The sequence below is a fragment of the Madurella fahalii genome (assembly GCF_045866475.1).
Source record: "Madurella fahalii IFM 68171 DNA, scaffold_2, whole genome shotgun sequence".
NCBI lineage: Eukaryota > Fungi > Ascomycota > Sordariomycetes > Sordariales > Madurella > Madurella fahalii.
Window position 1 is genome coordinate 7,286,769 of NW_027263972.1, and position 14,086 is coordinate 7,300,854.

At 53.0% G+C, this 14,086-nt stretch overlaps 6 protein-coding genes across 6 annotated transcripts; 3 read left to right on the forward strand and 3 right to left on the reverse strand.

The window, feature by feature from the left end:
- Window positions 1–1,394: 1,394 nt before the first annotated feature.
- On the forward strand, window positions 1,395–2,066 carry MFIFM68171_04901 (uncharacterized protein; the record flags this gene model as incomplete). Its single annotated transcript, XM_071060321.1, has 2 exons — window positions 1,395–1,687; window positions 1,736–2,066. The coding sequence occupies 2 exons, from the start codon at window positions 1,395–1,397 to the stop codon at window positions 2,064–2,066; spliced, it is 624 nt and encodes a 207-aa protein (XP_070916422.1).
- Window positions 2,067–2,424: 358 nt separating this feature from the next.
- MFIFM68171_04902 (uncharacterized protein) lies at window positions 2,425–2,817 on the forward strand (the record flags this gene model as incomplete). Its single annotated transcript, XM_071060322.1, has 1 exon — window positions 2,425–2,817. The coding sequence occupies one exon, from the start codon at window positions 2,425–2,427 to the stop codon at window positions 2,815–2,817; it is 393 nt and encodes a 130-aa protein (XP_070916423.1).
- A 217-nt stretch (window positions 2,818–3,034) lies between these two features.
- On the reverse strand, window positions 3,035–3,997 carry MFIFM68171_04903 (uncharacterized protein; the record flags this gene model as incomplete). The annotated part of the gene is made up of 1 exon (XM_071060323.1): window positions 3,035–3,997. The coding sequence occupies one exon, from the start codon at window positions 3,995–3,997 to the stop codon at window positions 3,035–3,037; it is 963 nt and encodes a 320-aa protein (XP_070916424.1).
- A 1,279-nt stretch (window positions 3,998–5,276) lies between these two features.
- MFIFM68171_04904 (uncharacterized protein) lies at window positions 5,277–6,488 on the reverse strand (the record flags this gene model as incomplete). The annotated part of the gene is made up of 2 exons (XM_071060324.1): window positions 5,277–6,074; window positions 6,150–6,488. The coding sequence occupies 2 exons, from the start codon at window positions 6,486–6,488 to the stop codon at window positions 5,277–5,279; spliced, it is 1,137 nt and encodes a 378-aa protein (XP_070916425.1).
- A 3,031-nt stretch (window positions 6,489–9,519) lies between these two features.
- Window positions 9,520–10,785, forward strand: MFIFM68171_04905 (uncharacterized protein; the record flags this gene model as incomplete). Its single annotated transcript, XM_071060325.1, has 7 exons — window positions 9,520–9,668; window positions 9,733–9,827; window positions 9,887–10,134; window positions 10,188–10,298; window positions 10,355–10,361; window positions 10,462–10,594; window positions 10,656–10,785. The coding sequence occupies 7 exons, from the start codon at window positions 9,520–9,522 to the stop codon at window positions 10,783–10,785; spliced, it is 873 nt and encodes a 290-aa protein (XP_070916426.1).
- Window positions 10,786–11,169: 384 nt separating this feature from the next.
- On the reverse strand, window positions 11,170–12,905 carry MFIFM68171_04906 (uncharacterized protein; the record flags this gene model as incomplete). Its single annotated transcript, XM_071060326.1, has 5 exons — window positions 11,170–11,468; window positions 11,522–11,753; window positions 11,811–12,291; window positions 12,350–12,407; window positions 12,479–12,905. 5 exons carry the CDS (start codon window positions 12,903–12,905, stop codon window positions 11,170–11,172), a joined length of 1,497 nt encoding a protein of 498 aa, XP_070916427.1.
- Between the last annotated feature and the right edge of the window lie 1,181 nt (window positions 12,906–14,086).

Sequence of the window (14,086 nt, forward strand, 5' to 3'; positions counted from 1 at the left end):
GCCTTGGCGCCGAGGTGGCCGCTCCCGGATGGCCGCTTGCAACACAGCAGAAAGTCAGCACCGCCTAGTCCTGGAGACAAGGAAAGAGAGAGATAAAAGAAGGAACATGGAGAGAACGAACCTGCGGGATTTCTATCCCCTTGGAAGACCTGGCGATGGGTCATTGATGGTTCAAGGTGCAAGAGGGAAGGTCCGTTTGAGACTGAGGACCAAGTAATGAATGGAGGATCATGTCTGATCAATGCGGATCGGTTGAAGGGGTTTAAGAGCCTCTTAAGTATACCGAACCGACGGTTCGTGTTCGGGCTATAACTGCCCGCTGTTGCCTATGATTTCTGCCACACTGGGGAAACATCAGATCTCCGACACGCTGCCAGTCGGCCTCCCCCTCCTTACCCGTATATTCCCCTCTCTCATTGGCTTGACTTCGGACCGCCTTTGGCGCCTAGTCCAATCGATCGTTACTCGGTGCGGTTCAGAAGAAACGAAAAGCAAATAAACAATATAACTACACACTGGTAACAAAGCATGTTGGCCAACCGATGGAAGATGCCTTGGTGTTACCTTCCTGGCGTGTGGGGGAAATGGTTGGTAGTTAGTCCGCGAGATGCATTGAAGGCCCCGCGTCAGTTTAAGTAAAGGCCAATCGGGTGAGCAACGGAGGTGTCGACTTGCGACAGCCACGCCATAGGGCGCCTTATCTCGCCTCGAAGTCGGAGACGATAGGAGCATAGCGGGTGGCTCGGTGCACTGGGAGCTAGGCTCCCAACAACACGTGGGTCGCGAACGAGACACTGTCAGTTTGAGCTGTGTGAGCCAAAGATTCCACGCGAAGCAAGCGAAGTTCAATTTCCTGTTCACATTCCTTTCCCTCTCCGCCTCCTGCCCACTCCACCGTACGGCTACGGAATCGACGGGGCCACGTGCGAAGTGACTATTTCTCTGCAGAAGATTGGTGACATCCAGCGGCTGATGTGCAGCGCGCACGTGCGGTACTTGTGGATGGTTTGCGTGTGTAATAACTGGTCTGACGAGAGGGAAAAGGCCGTTGTGACAGCCAACATACACAGCTACTACAGGGAGGCTTCCAAGTGCCATATCTTGATCGACATGACGGAATCGTTGGAACCGCAACGCATCGTCAAAGACCTTAATGTTATCAAGCATGTGGTCGGCCGTGAGCGGCGCGGCGCTCGCATCCGAAGCTGTCGCACTAAGCAAGATCGTGACTCAAGACCTCGCGGACTGGGCCAGCCGAAACCATGGGTCTTTCCGCTAGCGGAATCGACGGTCGGGCTAGCCGCCATCGACCGGGGTGTGCTGAAGTGTTATGCAACGTGCGTCGACGGTGTCGGGCGTGTCCTTGACAAGTTCGGGTTTGGACGTTCCAAGAGATGCTGCTCGGCAAGCAGATCAACATGTGGGGTATCAACGACAAGACGATATTTAACATCGGCGAGTTCGGGACCTGTGTCAACCTGGCCATTGAAGCCATGGACAAGGCACCCAAGATTCGAGACTGGATCGACGAGTTCCGGGTGGTCAAGACGGACTCGGTCAAGGCGATTTTGAGTAGTATTCTCGTATTGGATATTCTTTCCCTCAAAGGCCTGCGGACACAGGTCCGTGGAATCGACAGCGCGAGGACGGACATACTGACCGGGTGGACAGGGGGCCTGATTGGTGGGTGAGGAACCACGAAGCTGTGCTCAACGTCTTCTCCATTTCGATCCAGCCGCGTGAACGACGGGAGAAGGCGGACACCTTCAAAGGGTTCCTCGGCGCCTTTTAGCGGCCTCTTCACCCCAGATGAGATTGAGAGCCAGATGACGGGGCACAATATGAACGCCATCTCCTTTGCCTTTTTTCGCCAGCTGTCTGTCACGACGAAGGTCCCGTGGGCGCGGTTAGTCCTCAGCACCGGGGACACGCGAGGAGTGGGGCTGGATGCTGGTTTTGGCCCATCACAACCGGCCCATGACTACTGGCTGCTTTGCTGGCGTCGTCCGACTAGGGCGTTTGGTGCTGCCGGAGGCGGGGGGTTCTGGCGAGCCCACCAGCGGTAGCGGGCATCCGGGGGTTCCCGCGGTCAGATATGGAGATCTAGCTCAAGCGCAAGCGGGATAGGGGCTGCTGTTTTAAGTTTCTGGGTTGCAACGTGGGCAGGGCTGCCAAGACGGGATTCTGGAGCCGCGAGCCGATACCTGCCCACGGATCATGCCAAGCGGTGTCCACAGACGCGACGGGTCGGACTCTGGTGCATTGCGCGACGATTCTGGGCTTCCTCATGGATCCCAGCCAGGACGTGGTTCGGTACCGAAGGCGGCTGCTTGGTCGGCTGCAGCTGGAATAGAGAACCACCGACGCCAACGCGAAGCCGGACGGGTGGATGGATCGATGCGTTGACGGGCCTCCGGAATAGGAATGCTCCATGGATTTCCGGGTCCACAACGGTCGGTCGACTACAAGATGGTGGACGTGACCGGCTACGGGTCCCGCCTCCAAAACGACATCACGGCACACTTGGTGTGCGAGGTGCGGGTCAACTGTAGCTACACCCTCACCGCCCCGTTTTCTCTGGTGGTCGAGGGCATTACGGCGGTGCAAGGCAGCTTTCTTGGTTGTGCCTCAGCGACCCCAGACCCGTCCAGCCGAATCATCTCGAGTGACGGACTCGGGTTGGTGCAGATGGGAGACACCGGCCAGACGTTCAGCCTGGTCGCATTTGCGGGCGACATCCGCGCCACCGGCGGTATGCCGCCAGGTGCCGAAACACGAGGTTGGGAGAACCAGCAGATGCAAAGCTGGTGGTATTAGTTGGTGTGTGGCAATGCAACGAGATTGAATGCTCATCATGGAATTTCCCTTCATTGTCTCCTACACCCGCTGAAGACGTAATGGCAGAGAATACACCTTTCTTCCTAAGTTCTCATTTGCTACTATCATGGGGGAACCTCAAAAGTGATGCTAATAGTATTCATCTCCCAAAACACAATTTCCGGAGACAAATACCCGGTCTTGACACATGTTATTTTTATGCCTTTCGTTTGACCAGCAACAGAGCTCCATACACGCCTCCTTCCCATAACCCTTCGTCCTCAGCCACGCCGGCTTCACGCAGAGCACACTCGATTTCCCTTCTCGTGATCCTGACTATGTCGTCTTCGGTCCCGACAGTTTCCGGATGTGCCTCGCGCCAGCGGATGATAGGGCTCGACGTACCCATTATCTTTTCTAGAATCTGAAGGCTGAAGGACTCGGACGGTTGCACAGCATAGAACTGATTGCAAGGAAATGAGTCATCTCCAGTACCCCATTCCTTCCGCACGAACGAAATATCGTTAAATTCCGGCACAGGTGTTTCCAGCGCCCAGGGCAACGGCAAATCGACGTAAAGCCCGCGGGCAAGCCGATTTCCAGGGACCATGTAGTCGTCAACCAACGCCTCCAACTTGTCGATAGCACTCTGGATGGCAGCGTGGTTGGGCACAGTCGGGGCGATGCTGATGCCCGAGGCAACCCATATCGCAACGGTCCCTCCGGGTTTGACGACCCGAGCGGCTCGGGCCCAGAACTTTGGCATGTCGAACCAGTGGGCGCAGGTGGCTGCAACGAGAAGATCGACGCTGCTCTCCGCAATAGGCGGGGAGAGGTCCGAGCCGAGATCCTCGGCGGTCGAGATGCCGAAGCGGATTGCGTGCGTCGAAACATCGGTGATGGATTGCGCCGTCTTTATCATTCCCTCGGAGGGATCGATGGCAACTGCATGCTTGAATAGAGGTGCCAGCGCCCTGACGGCAAACCCAGGGCCGCACCCGACATCGAGGATGGTGTCGAACTCGCCGCCAGTGGACTTGTGGTGCTCGACGACGGCGTTGTACAATGTGGCATGGTAGTCGCGGCGGCTCACGGCATAGTTGTCACTTTGATCTTTGCTGAAAGCACGGAACGTCGTCTCCCTTGGAGGAGCTTGTGGCGCTGCAGCCGTCTCAGCCATGGTAAAAGGTACGATGGACTATGTTGCGATAATAATCTATGACACTGCAGGGAGCGAAAAGGCGGCTCAACAATGGAGCGTTGGTAGGAGAAAAGAAGAGAAAGTGTGCCTCGTTGAGATCCCAATATCTGGGAGACTTTGAGCGGTATATATACAAAAGAGATCCCCTGCAGCTAACTGCGCTCTAACTCTTGGCGGCGCTAAACCCTTTCAGATCGCAACATAATCGGAGTTTGTATAACGTGCGACGCTGAAGAGGGGAGTGGCTGATTTTTATGTTGGAATGGCCTGTTAGTATCCCCGCGGAAAGGTAAAGTACGGTATAATCTAGGAGAAATGGGCGGGCTTGGGACGGAGTCGGCTTTCGCCCCCCAGCTCCGGTTCCGCTCGCGCTACGCTCTCAGTGCTACAATTACACGTAATCAAGTCAACCCCTGGCAGTTAGGTAATACTTCGATTTTTAACCAGCTCAACAGTCACACGGAATAACTGTTCCGGACTCTGAAAACCCGCTCCCTGTCCCAGAACAGAACGACAAATTCTCCCAGGACAGCTAGTGGACCCACTTCCGTCATCAAGTGATAGTGCGTTGTTACATCAACACTCTATTCGAAAGGGAACACAAGCTGATTCTGCAGGTACCTTTTTAGCACGCTAGGAGACATCCTAGCGCGAAGGATGTTCCCAGAAAGCATCATTGACGCAGCCTTCACCGCACCAAGCTTGACATTTATTAGGAAAACCTCATCGACGTCTAAACCCCACCACTTTCAACCACTTCGAATTATATGAATGCTATCCCGTAATCCATGCTCAACGAAATTGTAATTAGCCCGGAACTCTAAGACGGAGCGACGTAACATGCCGTTTTTCTCAACGGCAAATACAGCGCTAACTCAGGGGGAACCCGCCACGCCAGAGCTACCAGAATGTGCTGCTCCTATATGTCCGCGATGTATATGTTCTTTGTTACCAGGTGATAACCGGAAGTATGCTCGGACGACACCGGCAAGCGATCCTTTAATGTGAAAGTGGCAGCGGTGTGTAGTTCTCAACAAGATAAGACCAGCACTCCGATAGCTCATTCAGGGTGTCTAGTAGTCAATGGGGTTGTGCTGACTTGGCAAATTTTTGTTTTCAGATCAGAGAAAGCGTGTTTGGGCCGGGTAGTAGCAATCTTCCAGCCTCACGGTAGTATGCATTCTGCTGTGAATTGGCAGGGCACACAAGTTATAGGCACAGTAAGTTATCGGTACACTAAGATATTGGGCTGCCTACACTATGAAATCCTTAACTGGCGCTCTTTGAACTCAATACCCACCAACTTCGTCAACTCACCCATACCAACCCGGACGTAACCAGGCCCACCAGATGAAAGTTCTTTCAGAATGAGAGCGTTGAAGGATATCGCGTTCTCAGTGGTCTCCCCTTCGTTGCGAGACACCACAGAGGCAATGAAGGGGCCGGAAACACGGTCTCCCCGATCGAATATTCCCCAACCCAATGTCTTACCATCAGCATCCAGTAGGAGGTAGGACGCCGGATGGGACTCGAAGTCAATCATATACACCATGTTGCCCCCAATCTCGCCAGACCTTCCTTCCTCCGCGACAGTCCCATGAGACCTCACCATTTCCACAGTTAACCCCCGAAAGAGCAACTTAGCCTCCCGAACCCTAGAATCGTCAGCCGTCAGACCAGAAACATAGTCAATGACCTCCACGACACAAGTAACTCTGGCCTCGAGCACATATGACTCCCACCACACGGTTCCTTCTAGCGCCGCCCACGACCAACTCGGCGCGCGCTTCGTCCAACTCGTGTTCTTCCTAAACCCTATCTCTTCCATCGCTTTTTCCTTTGCGTACCACATCAGGTGCAATGGCAGCGCCTTCCCCACCGCCAGTCCTGCGCAGAAATCCCCCGCTCCCTTGGCCACGAAGTTGGCCGCCATCCCCTCAATCGCGAACAGCTTGTCCTCCGCATACGTCAGGTTGCGCGCCGTGTAGTCCTCCATGATTCCGCACCAGGCCCAGTCGTGCCCCTGGGGAAGGTCCGCACTGCCGAGCCGCTTTTCCTGGTGTTGACGGGAGGAGAAGCGTGTAAGAAGGTTTCTCCCCAGGGAGGGAGGATTCGCCGGTTAATAACTTACCCCGACCAAGACGAGCCCGTCTTCGCCGACACTGTGGCGGACGCACTCGAAGAAAGTCTGGTCTGCCGCGAACAGGACGATGCGGCGGCTGAGATTGCGCTCCTGCAGGACCCAGCCGCGAGTGTTCCAAACGCTAGACGTGACGGCTTGGTCAAAGGATGTGCGGTGGGGGGTAATAAAGAATACTCGGGGCGCCGTTGCGGAGGAGGCGGGAGGCTGGTACGTAATCTGCACGACGGGCTGGTTGGCGAGGTTTCGTGGGTGAAAAAGGCCGCCCGTGGAAGAGCTGGAACCCGTCGCAGTGAAGGTGGGGTGTACATTTTGGTAGATGAGGCCCATACGTGGCGCTTCCCGCATCCAGTCTGCCGCGTCATCCTGGATGATGCAAAGGGCGTCGATCCAGAGGTACCGGAGGCCGATGTTTCGGGTGGCGATGACAGCGTCACGGAGGGTTAAGGGAGGTTAGAAATTTCGATATCGAGCATGTGGTCGGCCAAGTTGGACATTAGAGTGCGCAGTTGCCCAGTGATCGGCCCCCAGCAATAGCTCAGAGCTGCGTAGTCGCCTAGCGTGTTTAGACGGTCTATGAGGTGGATAGAAGAGCTTTGGCTGTGCCAACATCTAGCAACCGAGATGGGAAACGGTTAGTCAAAGATGGCTCAAACGCTAAGGGTACCAAGCTGCACTCTTGATGGTTCTGGGTGCAGATGTCTACCCATTCTTGAACCCGGCGGAATGCCTCAGCGGAGTCTGCACTCTGAGAAATGGGGCGGCCGGTCACATCACCGGACGAGGCCGCTCCGCTAGTTCCTTCGGCTAACGCTTGCAAATATGCCCGGGCGTTTGCGTTGGTCACCCGGACAATTATGCCGCTGACCTCGCGGGGAGTGTGTCGTCGGCTATGGTACTTGTCCGATGTGAGAAGGACTTGGTGCTGTTTTCCCTTCTTCAGTTTGATTGGGTGGGAGTTTTTGTTTAGCTCAGCAAGCATCATGTTGTATAGAGAGCAATGTTGTGCAAAATGTTCCAGGTCTTCGAAAAGTCAATGGTAATATCCATATCGCTCGCCCTCGGGTGTTGACCGGATCGATGTAATGGTGTATGGGGACACTTGGCGGCACACATCACAAAGTGCGAAGTCGCTGCGGGCCTTGATTTGATTCGGTTCCATTTGGGTTCTTACAGTCACTGTATAGCTCGGTTGCTAAGGCTCTAGGAGGTGGGCAACCAGGGCAGCCAACTTTAAGTCTCAACCTTAACAATGCCCAACCCTCCGGCATCGGGAACCAATTGAGACTAGCACAACCGCCTCCGCCTCCGCCTGCTACCTTAGGTTCCCAATACGTCATCACATAAGATGACAGCCGTAAGCATTGGCCACGCGTCATGGAGTTTTTTATTGACAGGTAAGTGTTTACCCTACAAGTCCCGAAGCCAAAAGCTCAACATAAGCTTGGAAGCCACCCTTGAAATCCCAGGTGTGAAATTCGGTAAAAACTGGGTAAAACGACATCGAAGTGTTCTTTTTTTCACTCCAGGGGCTCAACCCACGAATCACCATGCTCCTTCCACACCTATCCAAGAAGGATCCCAACATCCTCAGGCTGTAACCCTACCCACCCCCTCCCCAGAGCACTTATACTATTCCATTCCGGCACGCTATATCATCACGCCAGCCAATCCACATCGCATTGTGGAAACCCTAAGGCACAAACCGTCCCTCCGCTTGACAGCGCGAAGCCGAGGTGAAGCACAGCGGCAGACACTCCGCGTGAAATATTGCCCTTTTGGGCGATTCCAACGAGCTCGGAGGCTGCAAGGTGATACCGGGCGAGGTTATCACGAGGGGCATTGCTGTCCCAGAGAGGTTGGCGCCAACAAGACTGTTCAGTCTGATGGCGTCGATGGCCGAGCTGTTATCGTTGGCAAGAGATATATCTTTGCAAGAGTCTAAAAAGGAATAGTCATTATTAGCACTCACTTAAGGTAATGACCTTAAAGAAGATCGATATTAACCTTGATGAGAACGATAACAATCTAAAAAACTTCTCATTAATTGTAACGGGCTGTGCCCGTTGAGGGCCTCGACAACCCTCGGCCATATGTGAGCCCCTTAGATAAGGCCATTCCCACTTTGTATATAGCACGTGCCCGGACTATATCGCTTCCTCCGATAAAGGAAGAACGCTGTTCTTATACCTTTCTCTTCCCTTCTTTTCTCTTCTTCCTTACTTAAGGATTCTCGTAGCAGAGGAAGCACCAATTGCAACACATTGCTGCCAGCCCTTTACAGGAATGGCCTCATCTAGGGGGCTCACACATGGCCGAGGGTTGCCGAGGCCCTCAACGGGCACAACCCGTTACATCAAGAGCTTAGGAAGGGTAGTACTAATATTATAAAGAATAAGGTAGAGAAGAATTGAACCCTGTAACTTATAAAGGCGTTCTGCAACGCGATTTCTGGCTGGATATGAAGCAGCTTAGAGCACCGGGCTTATAACTGTCACGCGTATAGGAGCTTAGTAGAGGTCGTAGGAAATGTATAAAAAGGTTGAAGTCTCTAAGGATCTATCTACTGCAGTAGGAGACTGAAGGGCTGGCTTAAATATAAAGGAAAATGGTCCAGGCGAGCTCACGTAATAAGCTGCTGAGTTCGGCGTTCAAGAGCAGAGCTCCACAAGTGCGATTTCCAGAGCGACAACTAGAAACTAGAATATAGGGGGCTCTAGTTGACTAGAAAGCGGCAAGCAGAGGTCTCTGGTTAACTAGGAAAGCAAAATGCCTCCCGCTATTTTGTGAACATGGCCGTAGTCTCATCTAATTGAAGAGGCGTGTCTACAAATTGGTAACTACTGAAGTTGAAGGCTTTAGTAGCGGCAGGACCTTCCAAATCCTCCGGTTGCCTACAAGACTTGATGACTATGGAAACCGCAGAACTGCTTGCTTAATCGGTCTTTCCACTGCTTTAGGAAGGTCGCATGAAGTACCTCGTAAGTACTGATAATATCATCTTGCCTCCGGTTGTCTTCCAATGTCACTCTCCCTTCCCAGTACGGCAGTTCAGTTATCCCTTGGCGGTCGCAAGTTCCTGGCCTGCTTTCTCGTGGTGGGATGCGTTGCCTTCTCGTAATGCACGCCACGTCGCACGATGTCCAATGTGCAAGATCTCGTGGTACATTGAATGACAACTCCCGGTTCAGTGCTATGATTCAGGGACTAGGAAGATGATATGGCACCTTTCTTATGAAGCATCGCGGAAACATTCGCATTTCCGCATCGTTAGAAGGGATTCCTCTAGATATATAGTTGTAGAAGAAACCGTCAAATTGGCGGCAAACCTGTTTCTGAAGATCCATAGGTGGTAGGCACAATGCAACTGACAGCGGGCCTCCTCCTCGTCCCGCTGGCGCTCGCCGCGGCGGTGCCGAAGACTGACAGCAAGATATCGTACAACGGATACAAGGCCTACCGCATCGCAACCGGCCAAGACGCCACCTCGATCAAGAACAAGCTCGCTAAGTTCGCTGTAGTACAGTTCAACTTTGACACGAGTCAACACCTTGATATCGCTATTGCGCCTGAGATCAGCTTTTGAGGCCCTCGGTCTGAGAACCGAGGTGATGAGTGAGGATCTTGGTGTCGACATTGCTCAAGAAGGAGCCTTTGCTCCATATGAGAGTCAGTCCTTATCTCACCGCTTGATCTCTGTACGGGCTAGCGATTGACATTCTTGCAAGGGGTGTCGGCACAAGCAATCCCAAGCCTGATGTGGTTCAACTCATCCCATACCTACGAAGATCACATTGCATTCTTCAACGACCTCCAGGCGGCGTACCCTCAGAACCCCGAGATGTTCAGCATTGGAAACTCGGTCCAGAACCGAAGCATATTTGGTATTCATCTTTGGGGAAGCGGTGGAAAGGGGTCTAAGCCCGTAGTGTATTTCCATAGCACAGTTCACGCCAGGGAATGGATCACTTCCAAGGTAAGGAGCCTTCCTTGAACGGCTGTATGTTTCAGGAACCCATTTCTCTTTAGGTTGTCGAGTACATTACCTACCAGCTCTTGGTCAGCTACAACAATGATACGGCTGTCAAGTCCTTCCTCGACAATATGACTTCTACATTCTCCCATTCGTTAACTCAGATGGTAAACTAACTCTTCAACTCTGAACTCGTGACATGTCCGAGGTCTAACTGCAGTAGGCTTTGTGTACGCCCAGACGAATGACCGCCTCTGGCGGAAGAACAGACAAACGCGATCTGGCTCCTCGTGCGTAGGGACCGATGTGAACCGGAACTGGCCCTACAAGTGGAGGTTCCTGGCGGCGCATCTACCAACCCCTGCAGCGAGACGTACAAGGGCGAGGAAGCTAATGACACCCCTGAGAATCAGCCATTGACCAGGTTCACTGAGAGCCTGGCCGAGGACAAGGGAATCAAGCTGTATATCGACTGGCACAGCTATGGCCAGTACATTCTCCTGCCCTATGGCTATAACTGCCAGGCGCGGGGCGGTGAACCATGCACGCCAGACCTCATTCGCGTCATCGCTGGCCTTAGCCATCCCGCCAGCTCTACGGAACACGGTTTACATATGGCCCGTCCTACTCCACGCTCTACGCCACCACTGGTGACAGCGTCGACTACCTCACCGACGTCGCGAAGGCGGAGTTGGCATGAACCATCGAACTTCGCCCGACGAGCTCCTCAGGTATTGGGTTCGTCCTTCCGCCCTCGCAGATCTTGCCGTCTTCGATCGAGCAGTGGGAGGGCATGAAGTTCCTCCTTGCAGCGATGTACGTGGGGTCGTCACCGGCAGGACATATATTGTCAGCAATGGACACTAGAGGACTTGGAATTTATGTGAAGCCTCAATGACAGTACGGTAATTGCACGGAAGGAAGGGATAGTTTCAGCATTGAGGGGACTTGCGTATACTGGAAATCTAGCCGTGCTCTAGGCGCCAGTTTTAAAGAACAAAATTACATCCCCTTTTCGCATCCTAGTGGCCTAAGCGCTCAACTAACGTAACATTCCCAGCAAATTGGAGGAGGGTTGGCACAGGGGGCATCGTACGTGGTGGCGTCCACAAAAGAAGCGTTGGTCGAATTCCCAGCGAACAGCTCAATAAGAGCCTTCCCAGTTTCGTTATAGCGCGGCCAGCCCATATCTACTTCCAAACCGCGAACGGGATCACGGATGAAGGCTGCGAAGGAAGACTGAAGGTAACGACGCGCCGCAACCTCATATGGTAAAAGTGTCGCGATGGATCCGTCTGGACGACGAACAGGCGAGCCGAGGATAAATGGGATGTCAGCTAGGTAAAAAGTCAGTCAGGGTACAAAGCATAGTTGTTCTTGTATGAGTCACCTGAATGATATGCCCCCAGCCAGGGGTAGGGAGTGACACTGGGGAAGACTCCCTTGTATCTGTATCTCCACGTGGGCACGCCCTGCTTAACCCGAAATGAAGCTTCCCGTGCCATCGGACAGTTGAAGAATGTCGTCGTTAAAGTCTCTGAGAGCGATTGGTTCACACCATGGAATGGGTCCCAGTTGACAGCACCATTGCCTTCGTTGTCTGTAATGCCCATCAAGGTCGGCTAAGGAACTCCAGTCAGTCAAACGATACCAAACTCTCATGGAATATTCAAACTCACCACTCGCGCAAATTCGCCCCGTTCACCTCGCCGTAGATACTCCTGCACGCTAAAATGAGTTACATTGTCCACGATAGGGCCTCCCCCGCTTGGATCCCCAAACCGATTGAAGGTCTCATTGGACACAGCATGATGCAGCGTCTCAGCCGGAACCCTTCTCATGCAGTCCAGGTCATCAGGACGGCAACCGACCGCGGCTGTCAGGCGGCGCCACTCCCTCCCGTCCGACTCGCCAATGTATTCCGGGATTCCGCTCTGCAAGATCAGACCGGCTGCGATGGGGTCGTTTGCGTGCGTGTACATCATGGCGGCGATCGAGTCTGCACCAGCAGATTGGCCCCCTAGCACGATCCGAGCGGCATCGCCGCCGAAGGCCCGGATGTTGTCCTGGAGCCACTCGAGGGCAGCACGTTGGTCGCGGAGGCCGAGGTTGGCAGGTCGGTTTGGCGCGGCTGGGAAGCCAAAGATGCTCAAGCGATAGCTGATTGAATCATCGCGTTAGCTTTTAGTGCCATAGGAGAACAGTAGATGTTAGTTACTTCCAAGTAACCACGATGATGTCCTTGTTGTTTTCCACAAAGCCTGTCGGGTTGAACACTGTGTTGCGTATGAGTGTCAGTTAGGATCACCTGAAATGCAAAACAAACGAACTTGAACTGATAACCTACGGGGAACGCTACCACCTCCCTCGCCAAATGCGCCTCCGTACGACCACACAAAGACCGGCAGAAGCTTCTTCCCGTATCTTCGGCGGGGTACGAATATGTTGAGTGTCAGACAGTCCTCGCTTTGACCAGAGGTCTCTAGGAGATTGCCGCCAAACACTGTCTTGTAGTGGAACTGGTGGCAGACGGGCCCAAACGCACTCGCCCGAACTACGCTCCTCGATTGGTTCCGTCGAACAGGCTGAGGTGGAGCAAAACGCAGTTGTCCGATGGGAGGTTCGGCATATGGAACGCCCAGGTAGCCGTCGACAGCAGCGTTGATCTTGATGCCCTTGTACGTGGTCTGGGCCGTGTAAGCAACTGGTTGCGCAGTTCCCCAAAGCGCAAACAAGATGGTACTGAGAGTTGCAATTTTCTTGAGCGTCGCCATTGTGTAGATACTCGTCGATATGATAACAATTCAAGATCGAGTGATGGTGCTTTCTAAATTTGATATTGCCCAAGCAACTCTGCCTCTTTATACCTTCTGGCACCTTCATGACGTGTTCTTAACTGTGAATAGAAGAAAACGCGTACAAATGTCTTCTTATTACGAAACCGGAGACGCTGCTACGTCCGCCAAAAGACAGAATCTTCACTTAAGGCCTGTCGGCTGATGTTGAGCTCGGATTGAATGCGACGAGTGACGGGACAGCAGCTGCCAGGCTGATTAACGGTGTAGATGATTGGCCGCACCTTTGCTGCGGCCACTTGTGGGTCAGAAGTAACCCTGTTAGAAGTCTCACAGCCACGTATCCACGACATCGCAGGGTGCAGAGCTTACGAATAGAGCTTGTAGAACCTGCAAGGCGGGCAGTGTGTTGATTGAAGCTGCAGATGTTCAATATCTGGTTCAAAATCGGTTGAGCATTGCTCAGACACCGTAAACTCTGTTTTGCTAGTTATATAATACCTTTGAATCGAACTTGTAGTCCTGCCTGCAGTTCTCGATCGTGAATCTGACAGAATCAATCGTCCAACTGCCACGGGACATCCATATCTATTGCAATAGCTCTAGGTCAAAGGGTCCATCGTCATTCATATAGCCGTACACTCCAGGGTAGAGAGTGTCAGGAAACGGTGTTAGTACGGAAGAGGGCGGCGGCAAGGAATAGTTGTAGTCGGCATCCACGAATAACGCAAGAATCGGGAGCTTCTTTGCCCACGAGTGTTTGTTGATGCAGGGGTTTTCCTCCTTCGTTCTGTCTGTTTTACTTGTAGCGTAGCAATCGTCTTTGGAGTGGTCTTTGCGGGCAAAGTCGCGGTGCCAGTCCAAGCTCTAGTGCTACAGTCCACCCTTAGCGACAGTTTTCCCGTTCTATGTCCCAAGGTAGATATATAACCGGCTAACTACCCAACTGTCTTTAGTAAATAGCTTATTACACCCTTTACGGCGTATATCCCCTATGGAACCTAAAACAATGGCGCTAGAAAGCTAGTATTGAGTCCCCCCTTGCTGTCGAAGACATTGCTTTATAGGAGTTACATCTCTAGGATTAGGGCATCTAGCCGAACTCACTTACTACGCAGCGCTCGATAGTAGCGATTTAGCGGGAGCCCGAAGAATCGACG